The following is a 22,725-nucleotide window of genomic DNA, read 5'->3' on the forward strand; positions in this document are numbered from 1 at the left end:
GCGTACCGCACACGCCGCCTGCTCCCCGGATTCCCACGTTCCGCAGACTCCCGAGTCAGTCAGTGAACTCATCTCTTGCTTCGCTCCTCTCGCGGGCATACCGGGGTGCCTTCCTAGCAGATCTCCCTCTCCTTGTCAGATGATATAACTGGTAGCAGCGGCTCTCCAAAGATTACAGGGAAGGGAGGGAAAGGAGGGAAGACCCCCTTTGGCTCCTCGGATTAAATCAACCCGGTGGCCCTGTCGTTGTAATAGCCTCTTGGAGATAAATTATCCACGCAGTGATAATTATAGAGATGTATGAAAATAACAGGGGAGGGGGGATTAGCGAAAGCAAGGAATAGGAACAAAGCAAGATACCTTAAACTGAGCCAGACCATTGGTCCATCTAGTTCAATATTGGCTACACGGACTGGCAGCAGCACCTCCAGGGCCGGATTTAGGTTTGATGAGGCCCTAAGCTACTGAAGGTAATGGGGCCCTTTATATGTCCAGCTGTTCTTTGTCAACAACAAATTGTCGCTGTTTTTTGTGTGTTGAATATATGCTATATGGTAATTTATGGACCTACTAGGTATCTAAAGCCATTTGCACATAAAATACTGTACAGTATGTATTTTATCAAAGTAATTGATATAGAAATGAGCAAACCAGTGATATTTTAGGGAGCAGGCTAGCAGGCGGGGCCCATTACTTACATCATAGGAGCCTACACAGCACCAAACACTGTTGCTGTAGGTAGGTTTTATCTTACTTGTTTTTTTTATCTTATATTTTAGAAACGCACATCCAGGGGTTTTTTTTCCTTTAATTTTTTTTGGGGGGCCCAAGAGAGTGGGGCCCTAAACTATAGCTTGTTTAGCTTATATGTAAATCCGGCACTGAGCACCGCAGGCGGGCAGACTGGGGAGATTCCCAGCCCCACCTGGAGATACCAGGGAGTGAGGCAGAGTGGTATAGTGGTTAGAGTGTCAGACGACGACCTGGGAGATCAGGGTTCGAATCCCCCACTTGCGATGAGGCTGGACCAGTCACTGCCTCTCAGCCTAACCTGCCTCACAGGGTTGTCGTTGTTGGGATTAAATGAGGAGGGAGAGGATTGTGTGAGCCACCCTGGAGAAAAAGGTGAGGGGGGGGGGACGTGTTGTAGTCCAGAAGTCTCGGAGGGCGCCAGGTTGCCAACACAGCTTTGTTCCATGCCTGAGAACTGTGTGTACCCCTCGAGAGCGAAAGAAAGGCGGGGTGGGTGGATGTACATGAAGTAGGGAAATATGGAACTGCAGTATATGGATTTCCTGAAATATTTGTAAATTAGGGAAGGGGGGGGAGGAACGGTTATTCCTCAATGAATGCATGCACCTGTTCATCATCAGAGTTGATTTTCAGCCTTTCTGGTAATGATGCGGCGCGAACACTCAGCGGCTGCAGTCCCTAATTAACGAAACTCCCAACAACTGCGCGGAGGTTTAGGGGCTGCAATCCAATACTCCGCTTACTTGGCAGTGATCTCATCGGGGCTTACTTCCGAGTAGGCATGCATAGGGATGCGCTGCTAATTCTGAGAGGAACGCACCACATCCCTCCTCTAATTCCCTTTACCTCTTACTAAACACCACCGAACAAGGTGCAAAAGCCATACATAGGATTGCGCTGCGCGGGTAAGGAACGCAGCTTGCCCGATTTTCCGGCCATTGTTTTATATATGTATATATATTTACCGCAGGCCATTCCAGCTGTCACTCCGCAAAGTTTAATTCCAAGAAAAGCAAAATCCCTGCTTTCTTTCTCTCTCCCCCCCCCTTAATCCGCTGACTTTACCAGGCACGGAGGGGGGGAGAGGAAAAAAAAGGGCTGCTGGAGCTTTAAGAGCCGCCTCTCCCCCCTCTCCTCCTCCTAACAATGGTCTCAACCGCGCTCTAGCTCCTCAAAGCAAAAAAATTGTAATATGCCATTTTTTCCCCATGGATGTTTCCCCCTTTCGGCTGCCGACGAAGTGACAGGCGGAGGAAAATGCTGAGGTGCCGCCGAGCCGCTCCTGCTGGCGGCCGAAGCGGGTGGCGGGCTGCGCTGGGGCTGCCTTCCCTGAGCAGGAGCGGCGGCGGCGGCAGCGTTGGCGTTGGTCCTGGCAGCCTTGCCCGGGAGGCGAGTGGAGGGGCGGCGGCGCCCGGCTGTGTGTGAGCGCCCAGCGGAGCCAGGGCGAGGACCACCGATTCCCGAGAGACGCGCGGAGAAGACTAAGCTTTAGGTATGTTGCAAAGCCAGAGGGCAAAGGCAGATCTCGACCCCCCCCCCCAATCCCATTGCAAAGGGAAAGGGAGGTGATGGGGAATCAGCCGGGGCTGCTGTCTTTTAAAGATTCTCCTTGGAAATGGAGATCCCAGTCTTTCAATGAAGTCAACTTCTTAAGGCTATTTTATTCCCTTAAAGGATGGGTTGGGTTTCTGGGTGGCAGATGTTGCAGCTGCAAGACTTAGCTCTTAATACCAAGACTTGCTGGTGGAGGGTGGGGGGTGCGGATCAGTGGAAAGGATCTCTCTCGATTTCCAACCCTCTACGTTCTTCTTCTTCTTTTAATTTTTCAAAGGTGATCTCACAGTTCAGCTGAAGCAGCGCGGGAGGGAAGGAGTTAACTAGGAGGAGAAAGATGCATGCAGTGTGCAAGTCAGACAATGGCACGGATTTTCCTCCAGGAATTGCTCTCCGTGGGTGAAGTGAGGTGTAGCTGACAGCATCTGGAAAGGGGAAGGTGGGCGGGAGAGGGAGAAGAAAATCGCAGGAATTGCTGGTCGCTGCAAGAGCAGCAGCGGCAGCGTCTCTTTGGAGGTGCTGTAAATATGGTTGGGTGAAGTAGTATCCGAAGGGCAGGGTGAGTTCCTGCTGATGATGTCACGGCAGGCACAGAGCGAAGGGGGATGGCGCGGATGTAGCCGAAGGGGCAAAGTAGCTCGTGCAATTAAAGACTTGGCTTCCCTGAATGGAGAAATGAAATTGCATTCAGGGCTCCCAAGGGAAGGGTTTAGCAAGAACAGGGGAAAGTCACCTTATAGTACCATCTTCGGAATATAGAAGAAACCACACCCCTCCCACACCCTGATCCTTTGAAATTGGAAGCCTTCAAGGTGAACTATAGCGGAACGGTAGTGTGATAAGAAGGGAGCCTTTGTTGAGCTGTCAGTTGTGCTCACAAATTGCTCCTCACACATCCCTACAATTAAAAAAGGAAGAATGGCAATGAACATGTGCCAGGGAACAAACGTGGCTGACCTGTGGAGTGGAGTGAATATTACTCTTCTGATTTCTGAGCTTTTTTTCCCACCTGGGGCATTTGATATCAAGAGGTAGAGAGAAGCTGGTGGGTGGGGTCAAAATGAAAGAACTAGGATTGACTTGCTGTGCTGTTTGCAGAGGTTTCTCTCTCTCTCACACACACACACACACCATCCTCTCCATGGTAGTGATTCAGAATAAAAAGAAATTTTAATCAAATTAAGGATTGATACAGGTTTCCTTTTGCACATCAGAAAGCCCCAAAGTTGCAGTTTGTAATGGTCGGTTGTTTGGGGTGGAGTGTATATATACCATTATATAATTGCTTCCTTATGGTAACTTTGAATTATGCAAGTTGATTTAATTTCCCATGCATCTTGGAATAGTAAATCTCATCACAGGACTTAAGGGTTAATTTACTTTACCAACTGCTCTAGCTGATGTGTTGCAGTTTGCACTAAACCATGTATGTGAGCTTTGTGTAGGCCCATTGAAATTAATACACATGACTGACATAGGGTTATTAACTTCAGTGGGTCTACTCTGAGTAGGACTAGCATTGAATACTACCCATAGCACTTTGTACAATAATGTAAAACATATTGATAAAAATTGCTTTTATAGAAAAAGCAGTCATCTCAAATGGTACTTTCTGTTAGTACTAGTACTGTATTGTGAAACCATACCCTGGGGCAGGCTCAGTAGCAGAGCACATGTTCTGATTGCAAAAGGTCCCCAGTTCCATCCCTGATATTTCCAGTTAAATATTTAAAGATTTCTGGTTTGGGAATGACCTCTGCTGAGATGTTGGAGTCACATGGACCAGTGATGGATATGTTACCCAAGAAATGTTGGAGTTTTCTTGTTCCATATAGACAACTGTGCCCTTTCCCAGGATATGCCATTCCCCTCCCACAGGTTCACGGAATGGAAGAGAAGGAAAGGGGTACAGGGGGTCATCTAGTCCAACCCCCTGCAAGGGAGAAGTCTTTTGCCCCACCCACAACTCTGAGATTGTCTCATGCTGTACCAACTGAGCTATCTTTCCCTACGCAAGTGTTTTGTGGTTACTGAGCATGCTCAGTCCTAACTGGGGTGTCTTCTAGTTTCTCCTCTCACCACAAAAACTTGTCTTCCTCTTTTTTATATATCGTGGGGTTCCCCCAAGCCTCCTGATAAGAGGAATTATTGTGTGGGAGTGGTGCCATTTTTGCTAAAGAAGGATGAACGTTCAAGATGGGTTACCGATCAGTGACTTAAAATGCAGCTGAGTCCTCCTTTTTCTCAAATTGAACTGAAGCAGGTTTGGGGAAAACACAGCAAAATGCAGTATTTCATAAGAAACATCAGGGTAGATAGGGATTGTAGCAAAGCAGGAGCACACTGGATGCAGCGTATATGAGAGTGTGTGACCACTTCAGAGAGGAGTTCGCTATTATAGGATATTATAATGGTTGATATTGTCCAGCTGAAAGTTCGCCAAAGGGTCTACGTTAACTTTTGGCTATTTCCCCTTATAGGAATCTCATTACTTCTGGAAATGCAATATTCTTTATTGACAGAACTGATGCATGCAAACCCAAAGAGATCATGAAAAAGAATTCATATTTGAATTCACCATTAAACAATTTTTGCAGTGTAAAAAAAGTTCAAAGAAATTTAGTCACAAAATCCAAGTTTTAAGCTTGATCTAGGATTCTTTATTTGCTAAGCTTTGAATCCCCAAACAATGAATTACAGGATCTCCAAGAGCTGGACATTGCAAACGAAGCATTAATTCCATGAGATGTGCAGTCAGTCAAGATTAGCTGAAGTGGAATTAGATGCTCATGTTAATACAAAAAGTCGTGAATTCCTTGATTAGTGCCCAACTCAGATTGTCACTCATGCTATATAAGACTGGGTTTCTTACTGACTTATTTTGTAATTCTATTTGCTAGGAGAAAATACATCTCGGGGGGACGGGACACAATTCCATTTGTTTATTTATTCTACAATAAAGAACAAACAGTGGCATTAAAAGACTTTCAGACCAATAACCACCAGAGCCTTGTGCTTCATTATCTCTGTCTTGCTGTCCTTTCAAGTCATCTTGTAAGGTGAAGGCACTTGATAGGCTTGTGAGCTTCGATGTAAGTTTATTAATCAATTACCTCATCAGAACCTTTTAATAAATCCAAAGATCAGCAGTTAATAAGAGTATGGTTGGTGAAAGCCTGCTGTAGAAGAAAGGGGACACATGGTATACAGTATTATTGGATAGATTCCATCCCTCCCTCCCTCATTTTTACTAAACATCTGAACCTTCCACGGTTAAGCTTAATGTGAAGATCTATCTTAGTATATATATTTTTCCAGAAAGATGCTGACAGTCACTAAATATATTTTTTCTACTTAATTCAGATATATCATCGCTAAGGCATAACAAATTACAGGAGTAATTTTAAAATTGCAGTACGCAATCCCTTTCCCATAGATGTAAATGGCAAAGTCCTGTGCATTTTAATGGAGTTAGGTTGTAATTGATTTATGAACACTCTTGGGGTTAAACAGTGTTGTTGTTTTTAATTCCTCTTTCTTTCCCATTTAAAAGTGACTTTTAGGAGAAACTCCACTGTTGTGATTAATTTAAACAATAGAGTTGGATGAGATCTCTTAGATCTTAGAGCAAACTCCCTGACGGTGCAGGAAATCGGCTGCTATGGTAGCTCTGCTAGGTTACCATCTAGTCTCTGCTTAATCATTCATTTCTTATAATATTTTAAATTCCATTTAAATATCTTTAGAGGAGAGTGCCTGTGCTTATGTAGCCAGAACATCAGCACTCAAGCACATAAGGCAGCTGTTAGCAGACTCAGTGGAACCCTGATATTTGCAGAAGTACAAAGCATCTTGGAGGAGAGGGGGAGAAGCACACTGGTCCACCAAAGGGCAGCTGTTCTTTGTGATTTGGAGGCAATGAGCACACTTTGGGCTGAAGAAGACTGTAGGTTTTATTCACGCGCAACAAGAATCAGCATACAGCACACATAGAACCGAGTGACTGGAGAAAGAAGAGAGAAGAAACAACAAACGAATATAAAAAAGTAGAGCAAACTACCTCATTGTCTGGATAGGTCATGTCCCCAGGGATGGGGGGGGGGGAGAGCTGTCCACAGAAATCAAGATTTTAATCAAGTTGGGGTTGTGCACTAGCAGGCCCTCCCCACAAGTGCCCTCAAAAGGTATCAGCAGCAGCAAAGGAAAAAGCGTTCCAGCTCTTTCTAACTCTGTTCTTATCTGGTGTGAGACTTTTGAAATGAATGCTAATGCACATTCAAAAGCAAGTGCCCTTTATTGTCTTTATTGTGGCCTGGAAGGATGTGTGACTGAGAAAAAAGCATGTGCAACACTCTTGCTGTGTGTCACCTGTATTGCAGGAGAGGTGTTGAACTTGAGCTGAGAAAGTAGAAAAATCCTACCCTGCTATCCACTGCGTTCATACCCACATTGCAGGTGGGGCTGACAGGGTACAGTGGAGGCCCTTGCACTATTGGGACACAGTACAAGGAGATTGTTAAGCATGTTTTTAACTTGCCACCACCACCAAACAAAAAACCCCCAGAGACACACACTTTCCTTTTTCACACGCATCTGTTTGAACTCAAGAGAAGCTCTGGAAACATTTCTGACCATTTTCTGTTCTCTGGCTAATAAGCTCTCTGCATCACTCTGACAGTCCTAATCCGGAAGTATACTCTGGTAAAGAGGTCCATTCCAAGTGTCTCTTGGAAGACTACCAGCTTTTCCGTTTCCCCTTCTTTCTGTTGTTATCAAGGCAATCTGCATTGAGTGGGGAAGACTGAGGGTGTTCCAGCCCTATCAAATCATGCCTTGCTTGTGAGCATGCTCAGAGCTTGTTCCTTGAAGGCTAGATCTCCTTCTCCATTTTAGTATGTTCAGTTAACCAGAGAAGCAACAGGGAGTGTTTCCTACTTTGAAGGACATTTTTGTTTTCTTTAGTATTTGTTTCGTGACCTTTCTTGCAAGAGAGGGAAGCAAATAACAGTGGTCACAGTGTGAGTCTCTTTCTATAATAAATATGCTTTTCTAAAACTTAATGTTTTTGCATTCATTTATATGAATTGAATTGGAAGGAGAAATTATGGACATCTTTTGCATGTGGTGCAGCAAACTCTGTATTAACAATTTTCCTGCATGCACACATTAAAAACTGCAGCTGCTGCTGCTGGGTAGAGCAGAGCAGGGCAAGCTGATCTAAGCCAAATGCAAGTATTTTCCAGAGAATTTCCAGAACTGGTGTGTGGATCTGCTTCCAACAAGCCCCTTCCTAATTCCGAATCTCATGAATATGGAGTAATGGAGGGAAATGCTCTTGCTATTATTTCTATATTGGGTGTTTTTTGTGACTTTATCTGTCAGTTTCTAAAATGAGAAGTTTGGTCTCTATGTCTGTTTGCATATCATATTGACTGGCTACCCATCTTTCCCCAAACCTGGACAATATTATTCCTAATCTCAGTTATAAGACGCTGATTACAATTACTCTGGTGTGGTGAACTCTGCACATGACCAGAGATTATTAGAAAGCCATGCATTGCAAGTATGTTCTGGTGTGCCTTGTTTCAAATGAAGCAATAATCTTTCATCTGTTGGTTGGAGCATTTTGTTCTGTACTTTTAATTTAGAGGAAAGAAGTGTTTTGTATAATGAAAAGTTAAATTGATTGGGGGGGAGGGAGAAAAAAACAGCATGCAACTTGTAGCAAGTGTTTCTTGCATTTAAAAAAAGTTTGAGTTTGTTAACTTTTTGACAATGGATGTGTAGGTGTCATTAATATGTAAATTCAAAATCTTATGTCATGTGCTATGAAATAATTTCTAAATAAGAGGTATGGAGTCAATCTTGCCTGAAAATCATAGTGGCCCTTTTACATGCAAGCTATTCTCAACTCCATAGATATGCAGAGAATAACTGATGCTTTTTAGTGAGGAGACTAGCACTCAGCACACTTTCCTAAACAAATCCTGTTATAAGAAAAACAGCAAGGTGAAAAACTGCAGCCCTACCAAGTCAAAATGTTGCCAGCTGCTACTGGCATAGTACACAACAACCCTGCAGTATAGTCAGCTTTTAATATTGCAAGTAACCTTCATTTGGATTTCCAGTCAAAATTCCCATACCTTTCAGTATGCAGCCGAGGCCAGTCATTCTGCTTAATTGACCCCTTAGGCATCCTCACAGGACAAATCAAACACTCAGCTGTATGCAGGAGCCTCCTACTCTATTGACTTGCCTGCAGACCTATTGCACTTTCAAATGTCCAAAACTTTTGTTAAAAAGCCATGATGTAAGACCCAAGCCGGACCATAGATTCATGTCTTTGATGCTGTTTTTCCCCCCAAAGCCTTGGGTTAATGCCCTGCTTGAGACTGATAGTAAAATCAGGTGCTGCATTATGACAGCTGTGTAGTGAAAGCAGAGTTGCTGATATTGGCATGCAGGTTTGCAGAAGCAGCAAAAATGACGAGGGGGTGGGATTGAAAGGGCAATATCTCCCCTCCGAAAGCAGTCCAGTAAGGACTGAGCATGCTCAGTGGCCATAGAATATTGAGGGTCTGTTGAGCAGGGGGAAAGAATGAAAATCTGGAGGAAAGGGAAATGCAGTACCCTACAGCTGATTGCAACATTGAACAGGAGCACTGCAAAATGAAACATTAGTTGTTGTTTACAGGTTCCCCTAATTCCAGGTGTTCCTTTGCTTGAAGAATAAGCTTTTTGGTCTGACCTTGTTGCATTGAAATTGGCCCTAATGTTCATTAATATCAATGGCGGTTTGCTGTAAGTGTGCTGTTGGGTCCTTGGAGAGCGCTACCATTTGGCTCTACGGCACTGCATTTTGTTTCCCTTGCTAGATTGCTGTGCTTTGAGAAGAGAGCAATTACGTGTTTCTTGTGGGATTGCAACCATGGTGAAAAATCTGGAAAGTTACTCATTAGTGGCAAAGAAAAGGTGAAAAAAGAATAGACAATGCACTAGGGGTAGAAATATACGTTCGTGGATCCTGCTTTCATCCACTGCCTCCTACTTCACCCTTGTCCAGCTCAGAACCCATTTAATTGTAGCCTTGAACTAAAGGTAAAGGTAAAAGGACCCCTGACCATTAGGTCCAGTCGTGACCGACTCTGGGGTTGCGGCGCTCATCTTGCTCTATAGGCCGAGGGAGCCGGCGCTTGTCTGCAGACAGCTTCCGGGTCATGTGGCCAGCATGGCTAAGCTGTTTCTGGCAAACCAGAGCAGCACACGGAAATGCCGTTTACCTCCCTGCCGGAGCGGTACCTATTGATCTACTTGCACTTTGACATGCTTTCGAACTGCTAGGTTGGCAGGAGCAGGGACCGAGCAATGGGAGCTCACCCCGTCATGGGGATATGAACCACCGACTTTCTGATCGGCAAACCCTAGGCTCTGTGGTTTAACCCACAGCACCACCTGTGTCCCTAGCCTTGAACTATCAGGTCTTAAACCTCTAGTGTAGCCAAATTAAATACAACTACTTCTAGGTGCCTTGCTCATTATGTGTCCTGAGTATCCCAATTGTATGGTGCACTTAGGATGTCTGCTTCTGAGTCTCTGTTTGCCCCCATGTTAGCTTGCTGGTACCCACACCTAGCCAGCAGTGACTTACCCACACATGGGAAACATCACAAGAGTAACAAATGCAACAACAGTGGCAATCTCTTTTATAGCAAAAAGATGCAGCTACCCACCAATGGCGATTTTGCTCACAGGCATCTCGTGTAACAAGCACACAGTAACAGCACCAATCAACAGGTAGCAATTTGTCACTGTAGCAAGCCTACTAACAGTTCCCAGCTGTCAGGGAGAGTTCTAGGCAGAAGGAACAATAGCAGTCACTCTGCCTACCCTCATATTTTTCTATTGCTTTTTATTGTTTTGATATATTTTACCCTTTTAATGTTCATTGCGCAGCCCAGGGAACGTGTGTCGTTTCGGGGGGGGGGGCCTATATAAATATAGCCAAACAAAGTGAGCAATGTACAGCTGACACATTTAGGCAGCTTAAATAGCCTTCCTAGAGTTCTTATTTCAGGAGAACATTTTTATGTCGCATTGGAAGTTATATGCTGTTTTCCATCAATACACAGAGGCAACAATACAGTTCAGTCAATGCATATGATTAACAAAACAAAGGTACCAAAGTCTTGGGGAACACCTTTTGGCTTCTGCTTTCTTTGGCTGCCCTGATACAGTTAAAAGGGTGCTGTAGCTAAGGGTTTGGAGACTGAAGGGTGCTATGTGATCTCAGGTATTATCTTCTGGCTGAGGCTACGTGGCATTAAGGTGTAAACAGTAAACGTGTCTGAAGTGCTGTCGGATGCTTCAAAATTTGTGTGTATCTATCCCAGTTGTAAATAACTGAGCCATGTTTATTGGTATGGCTCACTTTCCCACTCAGTCCTTCAAGTACTTTATAAAAGGAATCCAGTCCAAAAGCAGAGATAAAACACCAATATAAGCCACTCGGAATATTAACGCACAAGAAGAGTCGAGCATCTAGGAAAAGAACAAGAATGGGAGCCAATAACATGGGCTAGAATGGCAGAATCACTTGAGATCAAAGGCAAAATAGAATGGTCATGGTTTGATGATAGAGTTGTAATATATGGACGGCATATTAGTTAATAATTTTAGCTAGTACACAGTGATTCTGTTCATTTTCATTTCCTGATGTTTTAAGGTTAATAATCTTCTGAACTAGCATAGAATTTCTAAGATGTTGGCCATAAATGTTTATTGAGAAATATCCAACAGCATATTGGATTTGTGAAATTACCTTGTGTTGCACAGCACCAGGCACCTTAAGATAGGTTATGATAATTGTGACATTAATTGATTTTCCAAAAGCTACCCTTAGGCTAGGCTGCAACAATCTTGGAACAAATTAGCTTTGTAGAAATGCATTTCTGTCCTCCTCATTTTGAGGAAGGAATTATGTGAAGGGCAATTAGCTTTCTTATTGGAAGAGATCACCTAAGTGGAGGCCTGACTCCAACCCAGGCTGCCAAGAAGGGTAGAACGTTACGACAATTTTAATGTTGACTTTCTGCTGAGTTCAGCGTTGAAGTTGAGCTCTGCTATAGGAAAGTGTTGGGAAGTACTATCTTTGGCAATTAATAGTAGCCACGGGCACCACTACAAACAGTCAGAAGATGGCACGCAGGAGAGTGAGTGGGTGGATAAAGGTCAGATAAAAGAAAGGAACTTAGAAAATGAAATCTTTGACATGATTTCAAAGGACACTGTCTGTGTCAATCTGCTGGTGAGACTTTAAACATATCCCTCTCCTGAAAGAGGAGCACTTCCAGAACTGTGGATTATTAATTATTATTAATGATTAACAATATCATTAATAATTAATGGTTATAATAAATCAATAAATCTATTATTATTATTATTATTATTATTATTATTATTATTATTATTATTATTATTAATTTTACTGCCAGGAAGGGAGTCAATCTTGAAATGATTGACTTTATTATATATAATAGCTTCCTAGAAGCTATTGGTACTTAGAGGATTATTTTTCATCCCTCCCTCCATTTGTTTTTTGCTTTCAGAAATGATGTGTGAAGTGATGCCCACGATAAACGAGGACACCCCGATGAGCCAAAGGGGGTCCCAGAGCAGTGGCTCAGACTCGGATTCTCACTTTGAGCAGCTTATGGTGAATATGCTAGATGAGAGGGACCGTCTCTTGGACACACTTCGAGAGACGCAGGAAAGCCTTTCTCTGGCCCAGCAACGCCTCCAGGATGTCATCTACGATAGAGATGCTCTCCAGCGGCAGCTCAACTCTGCACTGCCCCAGGTACGTTGGGTGTCCATACATTCCCGGTCATTTTAACTCATGAACATTGCGTTTGCAGCGCATAATCTCAATGGATAATATATGTGTTCCTTAAAGATCTAGTGTAAGAAGCTACAAAGCACTTTTTGTATGGTTTAACTATTGGACTTAAGCCTGACACTTAGTGTGCCTAGTTATATATATATAGGTTCAATAAGAAGGAAACTGAGCCCTTGAATGTGCAAATTGCCTCTGGTTCCATCAGAAAGTCATATGCCTTGATCCAGAGCTTTATATGTGCTCCAGTGTGCAGGTGGAACTACTAAGCACTTTAAGCAGTCTTTCTCATTCCCTTCAGTAGAAAGGAAAGCATGTCAATGCATCCCTTTGTAGGCATGATGCTACCCTTACCTCTGAAATGAATGGCAAGACCTTACAGATGGAATGGGGCTGCCCTGCACATGTACTCTGCACATTGGATCTCTTCTACTTAACAGGTTTGCTGGGTTTAGATGACGATCGCTGCATTTCAAGGTTTACTTTAAACTTAGGTGCTGCAAGACAGGAAACAACATGAATGTATCTATCGATTGATTCAGGGACAGTGTACAATCTAATATCAATGCAATACAAACATAAAAGTCATAAAAACTTAAGCTAATTAATAGAACATACCTGGTAAATTAGTCTAAGGGAAAGGATGCTCTTCATCTGAGCCAAATCAGGCATAGGGTAGCCTAACATCAAAGCCATGCCAATGTATGCCCGCCCCACAGAAAACCCTATTGGGAAGCTTGGAGAGCAATGAAGCCCCACTGCCCGTTGCCCGCCACTACTGCACACAATGTCACAGACGCGTTTGCAAATATATTTCCCATGGAAATAGAGGCATGTATTCAATTCTTGGTAACTCTACTCAAGCTTTACCTTCCAGCTTTTCCACCGACTTTTTTTTTAAAGCTCCCTGATACTATTTATATCAGAGCCTCAAAGCTACAGTCTTTAAGATGCTGTTGCAAACCACATGCAAGCAGTTACAAAATGTAAGGGCACTTCTTGCATACAGCAAGGAGCACAAGTCTCTTTGCTGAGCTGTTTCTACCCCCTTGCTTTGATCTTGCAGCATTGCAGTTGCATCAGACATCAAGTTGTACAGCATCAAAACCCTCCCCTCCCCTCCCCTCCCCTCTCTCTGCTGCTTTCCGTTATACAGCTGATGGGCAAGGGCGGTGGTCCCAAGGGTCAGGTGAAATACCTGCTTTACAGGTGTCTAGAAGAGGGAGCCTCATTGAATCCAGATGCAGCTATCCCAACAGGACAAATGCTATGCTGGAAAATGCTTCTTCTACATCCCGCTTAAAGGTTTAAGAGCCCTGTTGTCCTGTGTTCCTCATGCACTCTGGTCCCAAAACAAACATACAATGGTGGGAAGGGAAGGACTGAGCATATTTAAACCATGTCTGAGTGTCTAGAGGTGTCCAGCATGGGCTACAAGGGGCTGGAGGGGGGGAAATGTTTCCCTTTATTTATATGGGTGTACAGATCTCGAGATAAACTGGAACCAACCAATGATGGAACAGAAGAAGAAGCATTCTGAGCAGTGAGCTGTTGGCCCAGGCCTTGAAGCGGGGTGGGTAGGTGGGGACAATTGCCCTTACACAGAAAACTCTTGGGACTTGGATTGGAGAGAAATGGAGGTGCGTGCCCTCCAAGTCTCAGAGAGTCTTACTTCCTGGTGGAATTTTCTACTCCCAGGTAGGAGGAGCCTGTATGACTGGCAGCACGGAGGGAAAGACAAGCTGGATAATAAATTGGGGACAATGAGATCCAGGGGATATTGAGAGCCAAGAGTGGTGGCAGGACTTGCAGAACTCAGAACATATACGAGTAAATGAGACAGACCTCTGGGCTCCAGAAAGCAGAGAGGAACTGACACTAGATCCTAGGGACAGGGAACAGTGTCTAAACCAGGCACCCCCAAACTCGGCCCTCCAGCTGTTTTGGGACTACAACTCCTATCATCCCTAGCTAACAGGACCAGTGGTCAGAGATGATGGGAGCTGTAGTCCCAAAACAGCTTGAGGGCCGAATTTGGGGGTGCCTGGTCTAAACAGAGTTCATAACTCATTAATAATTGTTGTGCATACATATCATTCTGCTATGCTTTACTACAAGTTGCAAATCAGGAAGCCAGAAACACACAAAGCTTGAATACAGGAACTTAAACCAGCTAAAGGACACAATTAATTCTCTTTTTAAAAACAACAACAACAAAACACTAGATAAGATCCTTCATAGGGAAGTCAAGGACATTATAAAGATTTTTTTCAAAAACTAGGCCCAGAAAAATGGTATTTGGGCACTGCCAAGACAATATGCTATTTGTGTTTACAAATTGTGTGACTTAAGGCATGTCTGGATGGCAGTAACAGCTGCACTTTGATCATTTCTTACTACATTCTGTCTTAACCCCAGGCAGCAGTGGAATCCTTAAAAAGCACATGTGCCATTTCTTGAGCCATGTAGATGAAAGGGTGGCAGTTTGATACTTTGCAGTACACCTTAGGATTCCTTCCTCTTCCTACCTAGTGTGTTTCAACTTCACCTTGCCCAAACAAATGGATCCTGATATTCTTTAGCCACGTGTAGAGACCAGTCTCTTCCTGTGCATTGTAGTCAGTGGTTATACAGTGCCATCACAAAATAAGGCAAGCAAAATATGCTGCTGGTAAATGTGAAGCCTGTTTGGTGATGTTTGGTAGCACTTGACAAAGAACACCTATTAATCCCCCCCCCCCCCGAAAAGTGGGCTTATGTGTATGTCCCAAGGCTTGTGCTGCAATATTTAAAGCATGGAATAGGATCACATTTACAATCTGATGGAATCGGACAGTAGTGCAAAGAAAGCAGGAAGTACCTTCAATATAGTTGGAGCTAGGAGAGTTATATTCTAGGGTGTATTATAAGCATTTAGTATTTAATAAATATGGTAGGCAGCAATCTGCCCGTATTTAGTAAAATCTGGCATTTAGCATTTATTCTCAGGAGCTGAACATTATTTCGGATTTAGCAAGCACTTGAACTTTAGCAGGGATGGGTATACAGATCTTGATATATCCAGCTTCATTCCTAGTTTATTACAAAGGCCTGTTTTTAACCTTACTTATGTAATATGTGAGATGGCAAATGTTCCGCTATTACAGTTCTGGTTGAGTAGTTGCTGTGAATATAAATGGCTAATTTAAGAAACTGTATATGAGCTTTTATTTGGAATCAGTTAGTGAAGAAGGGATATGATCTTTTCCTTATGCAAAGAGACTTAGTTCTGATGCATACATATTCAAGAAGCAAAAGACTGGCAAGAAATAGGATTTATTTTTTTAAAAAAATAGTTTTATCTTCCATGTGGAAGTGGTGCCCACTGGGAATGACAGAGCTAGTCTTACTGAACTCTCATCAAATAATGATGCACATTTCAAATCCTATCCTTGTTTCTTTACAAAATAGAGCTAGGCAGGATGAGTGTCGTAATCTAGCACCAAACGGGTGGAGCATGTGGATTTTGTTACTGTGTAGTAATTCTGGCAAAGAGAAGTGTTCAGAATCTGTGCTCATCTTCTTAGGGCGTGATGAGAGCCTGTTGGATCACACCAATGGCTCATCTAATCTAGTGTTGTGTTCTCACAGTGGCCACCCAGATGCCCCTGAGAAACCTCCAATTAGGACCTGAGCACAACAGCACTTTATAGCTTGCGGTTTTTGGCAACTAGTATGCAGAAGCACGGGACGCGGGTGGCGCTGTGGGTTAAACCACAGAACCTAGGACTTGCTGATCAGAAGGTCGGTGTTCAAATCCCCGTGACAGGGTGAGCTCCCGTTGCTCGGTCCCTGCTCCTGCCAACCTAGCAGTTTGAAAGCACATCAAAGTGCAAGTAGATAAATAGGTACTGCTCCGGCGGGAAGGTAAACGGCCTCTCCGTGCGCTGCTCTCGTTCGCCAGAAGCAGCTTAGTCATGCTGGCCACATGACCCGGAAGCTGTCTGCGGACAAACGCTGGCTCCCTCGGCCAATAAAGCGAGATGAGCGCTGCAACCCCAGAGTCGGTCACGACTGGACCTAATGGTCAGGGGTCCCTTTACCTTTACCTTTCTGCAGAAGCACACTGCCTCTAACCATGGAGGACAGAACACAGCCATGGGGTTTGGTAGCCAATGATACCCTTATTTTCCATGAATTTGCTGGTCTTCTTTTAAAGGTGTCTGAATTGGTGGCCACTGCCACCTCCTGTATGAGCAATTTCCATCCTCTGTGAGTTCATCCGATCTAGATATTACCGTACATGCTGCTTTCTGCCATTTTGTTTACAGTGGTCTACTAGACCAGGCTGGGGAGACTCAGGCATGGAAACAAAATGCACCCCCCTGAGCATAGGTGCCAACTCCTAGGGGCCAAGGCAGTTTCGGGGCCCCCCAATGCATTTTTGGAGGAGGCCGCCCCCCTCAATTTCCAGTGGGCATTTGGCTCTGCCCCTGGCTCCTCATGACGTCAATGTCAGGATGTTTCGCAATGGCATGTTGGGTCCCCCCAATCCTCTGGCGAAGCCGGCACCTCTGCCCCCAAGACCTCTCCCTTCAGCCGTTGTGACTCTCCTTAGGCTCCACCCCTCTCCCTAGGCTACACCCCCCACAGACCCTGTCCTGCATTCTCCTCAATTGCTTTCCCCATGACTGGAATGTGTCCTTGAATTTTCATAATATGCCTTGCCAATTTGGATGGCTGCAGATGGAGAGATGTATGTGCGTGTAGACTTTTGCATGGCTGGAATGTCCTCTGCTGTACAAAGGTGAGATTCATATCCATTGCTCTGCCTCCTTTTGCCTCTGCTCCCCACTGACACATGGCTGCTGGAAGGTGGCCCATGAGGAACATCGTCCTAGGGTGAGAAAGGTTCCCCACAATGCCTGGCATTGGCTGACCTCGGTACATTTCCGTATTGGTGTCTAGGCTCAATGTAGCCCATGCCTAAGTTGGTTTAATCAGAAGAAACTTCACTAGGACTCGCTATCTAGTTGGTGTGCTTAGCACTGAAGCCTTTTCATATCAGAGTTTCCAGCAGAAGAATATTGGTAATGAAGGGTCACCTGAACAGAAACACTTTTTGTGTGACCCTCCTTTCCTTTCAGTGCATGGTTACAGAAGAGTGCAGGGTGTGTAATGAGGTGTACTGTGTTCATGCAAGCCAGCAGTTTGAGGATCTGTTGCAGCACACAGCGATTCCTTGGAAGACACAAAAATGTGGAAAAGGTTTCTTGAAATTTAGGAAGTTTTTAAAACACCACATGGATTCCCCCCCCCCCATTGTGATTGAGTTATTATTTTTCTCTTTTTATGAACTTCCACATTAATCCTAAATGTGTTGCTTGGAAATAGATGCCTAGGCAGCTGCTTTGAATAATGAATGGCATAATTCAAAGACTTCCTGTGTGTGTGTGTGTGTGTGTGTGTGTGTGTGTGAGAGAGAGAGAGAGAGAGAGAGAGAGAGAGGATTTTAAGTGATGTAATGCAGATTGTTACTTGTGTTAATTGATTTCAATGGGTCTACACTTAGTTGGATGCAATGTTAATGTTGCTGGGACTGAGAACTAGCATGGCCATCCCCTGTCCCACCCTAAAGCAGCCCAATGAGGACTGAGCCTTAAGGAAGCATCAGTGGCGTAGCGTGGGGCCTGCAGGGGGGCCGGCCGCACCGGGCACAACATCTGGGGGTTAGGCTTAGGGGGCGCAAATCCACGGGTTAGGGGGTGCAAATTACTTGCCTTGCCCCAGGTGCTGACAGCCCACGCTACGCCACTGGGAAGCATGGCCTCTCAAATCTGCTTCCATTATATAAAACTCAGCACAGAGCACACATCCAGTCACGGACAACTCTGGGGTTGCGGCGCTCGTCTCACTCTATAGGCCGAGGGAGCCAATGTTTGTCTGCAGACAGCTTCCAGGTCATGTGGCCAGCATGACTAAGCCACTTCTGGTGAACCAGAACAGCACACGGAAATGCCGTTTATCTTCCCGCAAGAGCGGTACCTATTTATCTACTTGCATTTTGACATGCTTTCGAACTGCTAGGTTGCCAGGAGCAGGGACCGAGCAACGGGAGCTCACCCCGTCACGGGGATTTGAACCGCCAGCCTTCTGATCAGCAAGCCCTAGGCTCAGTAGTTTAGACCACAGCGCCACCTGATATAAGAACCACTAAAAACAAAGAAAAACAATAATTTAAAAACAATCGTATGCAAGCACACACACATACATACATATATAATGTCCTGTTGCTGGTTTCTAGAAGCTTCATGTCTCGCCATTGTTGGGGAAAAGGTGTTGGAGTACACAGACTGTGAGATCCAGCATGGTTCGTATACAGAGTACAATGTATCATCACACACATTTGTTGAACTCAATGCTACAGTTGTGGTTGTGGGAGGGAAGAGGTGCAGATCAACAATAGCTTTGCAAGTGTTGCAGTATCTAATTCTGTTGCAATAGTTTCAATATCTAATTGTGCTGTAAATTTTGCTGCAGACAAAGAGACCTGCACTGTGGTATTTACTTGGAAGAAATGCTCTGGAGGTTTTTTGCTTTTTTTTGTCTTTAGAATGCAAGCTTGTGGAATCCTTGGGGGAGGGTAAAAAGGAAACAGTCAGGGAAGGAAATGTAATGACCTTGCTCTATTGAACCAGTACATGCAATTTGATCAATATGAAGCTTTAATTGGGTAGTGTTAAGGAAATTCATGATAGTCTTACATTTTCTTCATTACTGTTGAGCAATAAGGATTTTGCTGATTCAGGGAAGGGAAGTGCAATCTGGGAAGAAAATAATTAGGTTCTTTAATAACATGAAAGTAGCAACCTGCCATTCTTCTCTCCTTCATTATTTTTGTTCTGCAACAACAGTATTGATTTGGTCACTGTGCATATACTAGAAAAACCTCCTCATATAAATCAGACATGCAGACAAATAAATAACAAATCTGGGCACATCTGCAACATATAATATTAACTTTTTAAAGGATGTGTTTGTGTGTATGCATGACTGTGTTCCATAGAAATAAGTGGGATGTGCCGATTCTAGTTCAGGGTTTATTGCAATGTCTTATCCTTCTTAAAGATGTGTGTACTGAGTTTTCTAATAACTATTGAACATGTGTAGCCTTCACAATGGAAGCATCAGATCTGAAGCCAATGCATAGATCTTTGGAATCCCCTGATTCATGTCTGAGCCTCGTACAATGTCAGCAAAGCTCTTTTAGACAGCATGAAGGGCAGAATGGATGTGGGAGGAGGGAAGAGGGAGACTGTGGCTGCTAGCCCCACCCGAAACATACTTGCATTCATTGGCCAGTCTGTGTAGCATCTTCTCCTTTACAGATGTGCATGTGTAGTGCTTTCTCTGTGTAACTGGAAACCATGAAATGCTTGGGCTCTGTGCCAGCATCCAAATGATTACACATGTGTTGGATTGCTGCAGTGCTATCACACCATACATATGGCAATTCGACTTCTCCCATATCAGAGAAGGGCGAGAGACTCTAGTAGGAGTAGCCAAAGTCATGCCTTCCAGATTAATCTGAATCAGCACACTTGTGCTCTAGCCCAGCCTTTGAACAACAACTTCCATTAATCCTGACCACAGGCCAAGCTGAATGGGGCTAATTGGAGTTACATATTACAATATCTGGAGGATACCATGTTGGCTATCCCCCAAACTAGAGCTTAGTCTTACCCAGGTCACAGGATAGAGCATCCTTTGCTGTTGGCTGAGACTGGTGGTGCGGCTGTGCTGGCTGGGGGTGATGGGAGTTGTAGCCCAAAATACATGGAGGGCAGATAGAGGTAGTGCAAGTACCGTATTTTTCGCTCTATAACACGCACCAGACCATAACACGCACATAGTTTTTAGAGGAGGAAAACAAGAAAAAAAATATTCTAAACAAAATAGAGGATATATGATTTTTGTGGTTCATGCTGTGGCCACAGACATGTGATCTGACAGTGAGTTTGGAGTAGCCCAATGCAAAAATCCTTTGGATCCATGCTTTGTAACCACGGAGGAGGGAAGGAAGGGGAACCATGGATCCTCTGCTCACGACTGCAGCAGATCCCCCCCCCACCCGCAGGCATTCGCTCCATAACACGCACAGACATTTCCCCTTACTTTCTAGGAGGAAAAAAGTGAGTGTTATGGTGCAAAAAATACGGTATTTCTCAGAAAACTAAGAAATGCATTCACTTTTGCCACAACTGTGCTGATGTGCATTGTTATCTAGGGCAGTAGTCTTCAACCTTTGCAGACCCAGGACCCACTTTAAACTCAAGCATGCATTTGGGGGACCCGTTTCTTAACCTTTTATATTTGCATGGTGGTAGTGCTCCTGTTGCGACCCACCTTGGGTCAGGTCACCAGTTGAAGACCAGGGACCTAGGGGAAGAGGATTGCCCTTGTCATTTTCAAGGGGGGGGGGTACCTCTAAGGTGTTTCCAGCTATTTGGTGCAGGTTGGTACATGTTGATCGTCAGCAACCGCTGCATATATATAGTTGGAACTGCATATGCATGCCTTGCAATCCTTTGATGCTAACTTTGATCAGCCTAACTCTGGATGTTTACATTTCTTTCCAAAAAAATGTTATGCCTCAAGTCAAAGAACATGAGTTGCCTTGTAGAATGCAGCGGAAGGAAATCCTGGGGTGGGGGTTGGTGAAGCACAAAATAAAAGTATCCAGCAAAAATTGTCTGTGGCAAGATTGCTTTCAGCAGGAACAGTGTGTCCCCGTCTCCACATTTAATTCTGGTTCATAAATGTCCCTATCAGTTACTTTAACTTGGAGCAGACACATTAATGGGCACATAAACTATTTGATGGCTCATTATCTCCAAGCCTGTAAAGACACATGGCATAAACATGAGATAAAAATAAATCCAGACGGGTCAATGGTGTGGTGTTTGTTGCCTCTTAGATACTTTGCCTCTGAGGATAAAGCAGAAGTGGCAAGTGGGGTGGGGAGAGAAACCCAACAAAAACCCTGAAGGATGAAAAGCAGGCACCTGGTACAATGTAACAAAAGGAAATGCTACTTTAATGATAATTAAAGTAAAAAGCTTACAAAAGGAAGCTGTCTGTCTGAGATTAATGGCTCTGTTGTTTCTTTTGAACAGGAAACCAAAGGGAAGCAAACCTCAAGTTGTATCTTTATAAAAAAACATAGTTTTATTTATTGCAGAAAGCTATGGGTGACAGAAAGCCTAAAGCTTCCTAAAGTGACTGTTCTTTCCAGGTTATGTGATGTTTCTGAGGCTGAAATCTTGTGTGGGGATAAGCCCCAGCGAATTTAGTAGGGCTTACTTCTGAGCAGACATATAGAAGACTGACTTTTCATACAGCCTGATCTTTTGTGTATTTATTTAGAGATGCATAGTGAACTCCACTCGAAGGGGGCATTTTGCTATACCACTCAGAACCAGTTCCTGTCTTTGTAGTGCTTTACCTTTGAGCATGGGAAGGCCAGGTCAGGACCCATCTATGTGGGAGTTTAATGTGGATTTCAAGCTTTATGTGTCTCGATTTTTTGGGGTGCCATCCATCCACATGACATATTCCCCGTCCAAATACTTGCACACCTAGTATTTGCATTGCATACCCATAATGGACCTCAGTTTTCTGGATCTTATGGAGGGTGGGGAAGTACTAGCTGAGGGGAAGAGACAACTAATGCCCAGTGTGAATGCATTCCATCAAACACCGCCACATATATATCAATGCCACAGTGTGGGCACCACCTCAACTACATGATTTGCATGTAGAAGGTCTTCATTTTATCCTTCTTTTTTCCACCTAAGGAAGGCCTGGTAACAGGAAGTGAAGTAAGACATCTGATGAAGCCAGGAGTGTGGGGTGTGGAGCTGCTGCCAGTTAGAGCAGATGGGTGTCCTACGTGAGGATTTTCCTATATTGCTATGAAACTGCAAGGAAGATTCTTTTGAAACTCCAGTCCCTGCAAAGATTTGTTTGGGTGCCTTTGATGTTGTCCATCTCTATAGCTCCACACATTAGTGGTAGGGCTGCATATTATACCCTGGGCTGTGCTTTAGTGTGTCTTTATTAAAATGGACGTATAGACTCCCACTATATTCCTGTGGCTTCTCTGGCTTCTGACATATTTAATTTTGGAGGGGTGCTTCCTAATAGCTTCTTTCACTTTTTGTTTTGCTTCTTTCTATGGAGTGGGTGACTTTTCGCCGGACTTTGCTCCTATTAATTCTGGCATAGGCTTCCAGAACGTAACTGGATGATAAGTGGCTTGATAAGTTAACATTTTAGATGTTTCCATAGCTGTGCTTTTATCAAGTACCATGTGTACCAGATAGCCTTTCTTCAAACTGTTTAGTACAAGGACCATTATACTGTAGTGAATAAGGATGAGGAGTGACCCTATAGGAAGAGTGGTAGCATCGGCAGATAAGGCAGGAAATGTCCCCTGCCTGAAACTACGGGAAGCTGCTTCCAGTCAGTGCAGACAGTGCTGAGCT

At 44.1% G+C, this 22,725-nt stretch overlaps 1 protein-coding gene across 1 annotated transcript in view; it reads left to right on the forward strand.

Annotated features, from left to right (window-relative positions):
- The first annotated feature begins 1,981 nt into the window (after positions 1-1,981).
- Positions 1,982-22,725, forward strand: part of PPFIA2 (PTPRF interacting protein alpha 2) — a 269,318-nt gene continuing 248,574 nt past the window's right edge. Inside the window, exons 1-2 of the mRNA XM_083463081.1 lie at positions 1,982-2,245; positions 11,913-12,163. Coding sequence (XP_083319207.1) covers positions 11,915-12,163 — 249 coding nt within the window. The 5' untranslated portion in view covers positions 1,982-2,245; positions 11,913-11,914. The remainder of the gene's footprint in view (positions 2,246-11,912; positions 12,164-22,725) is intronic.

Source organism: Podarcis liolepis (genome assembly GCF_965112155.1).
Source record: "Podarcis liolepis genome assembly, chromosome: 10".
NCBI lineage: Eukaryota > Metazoa > Chordata > Lepidosauria > Squamata > Lacertidae > Podarcis > Podarcis liolepis.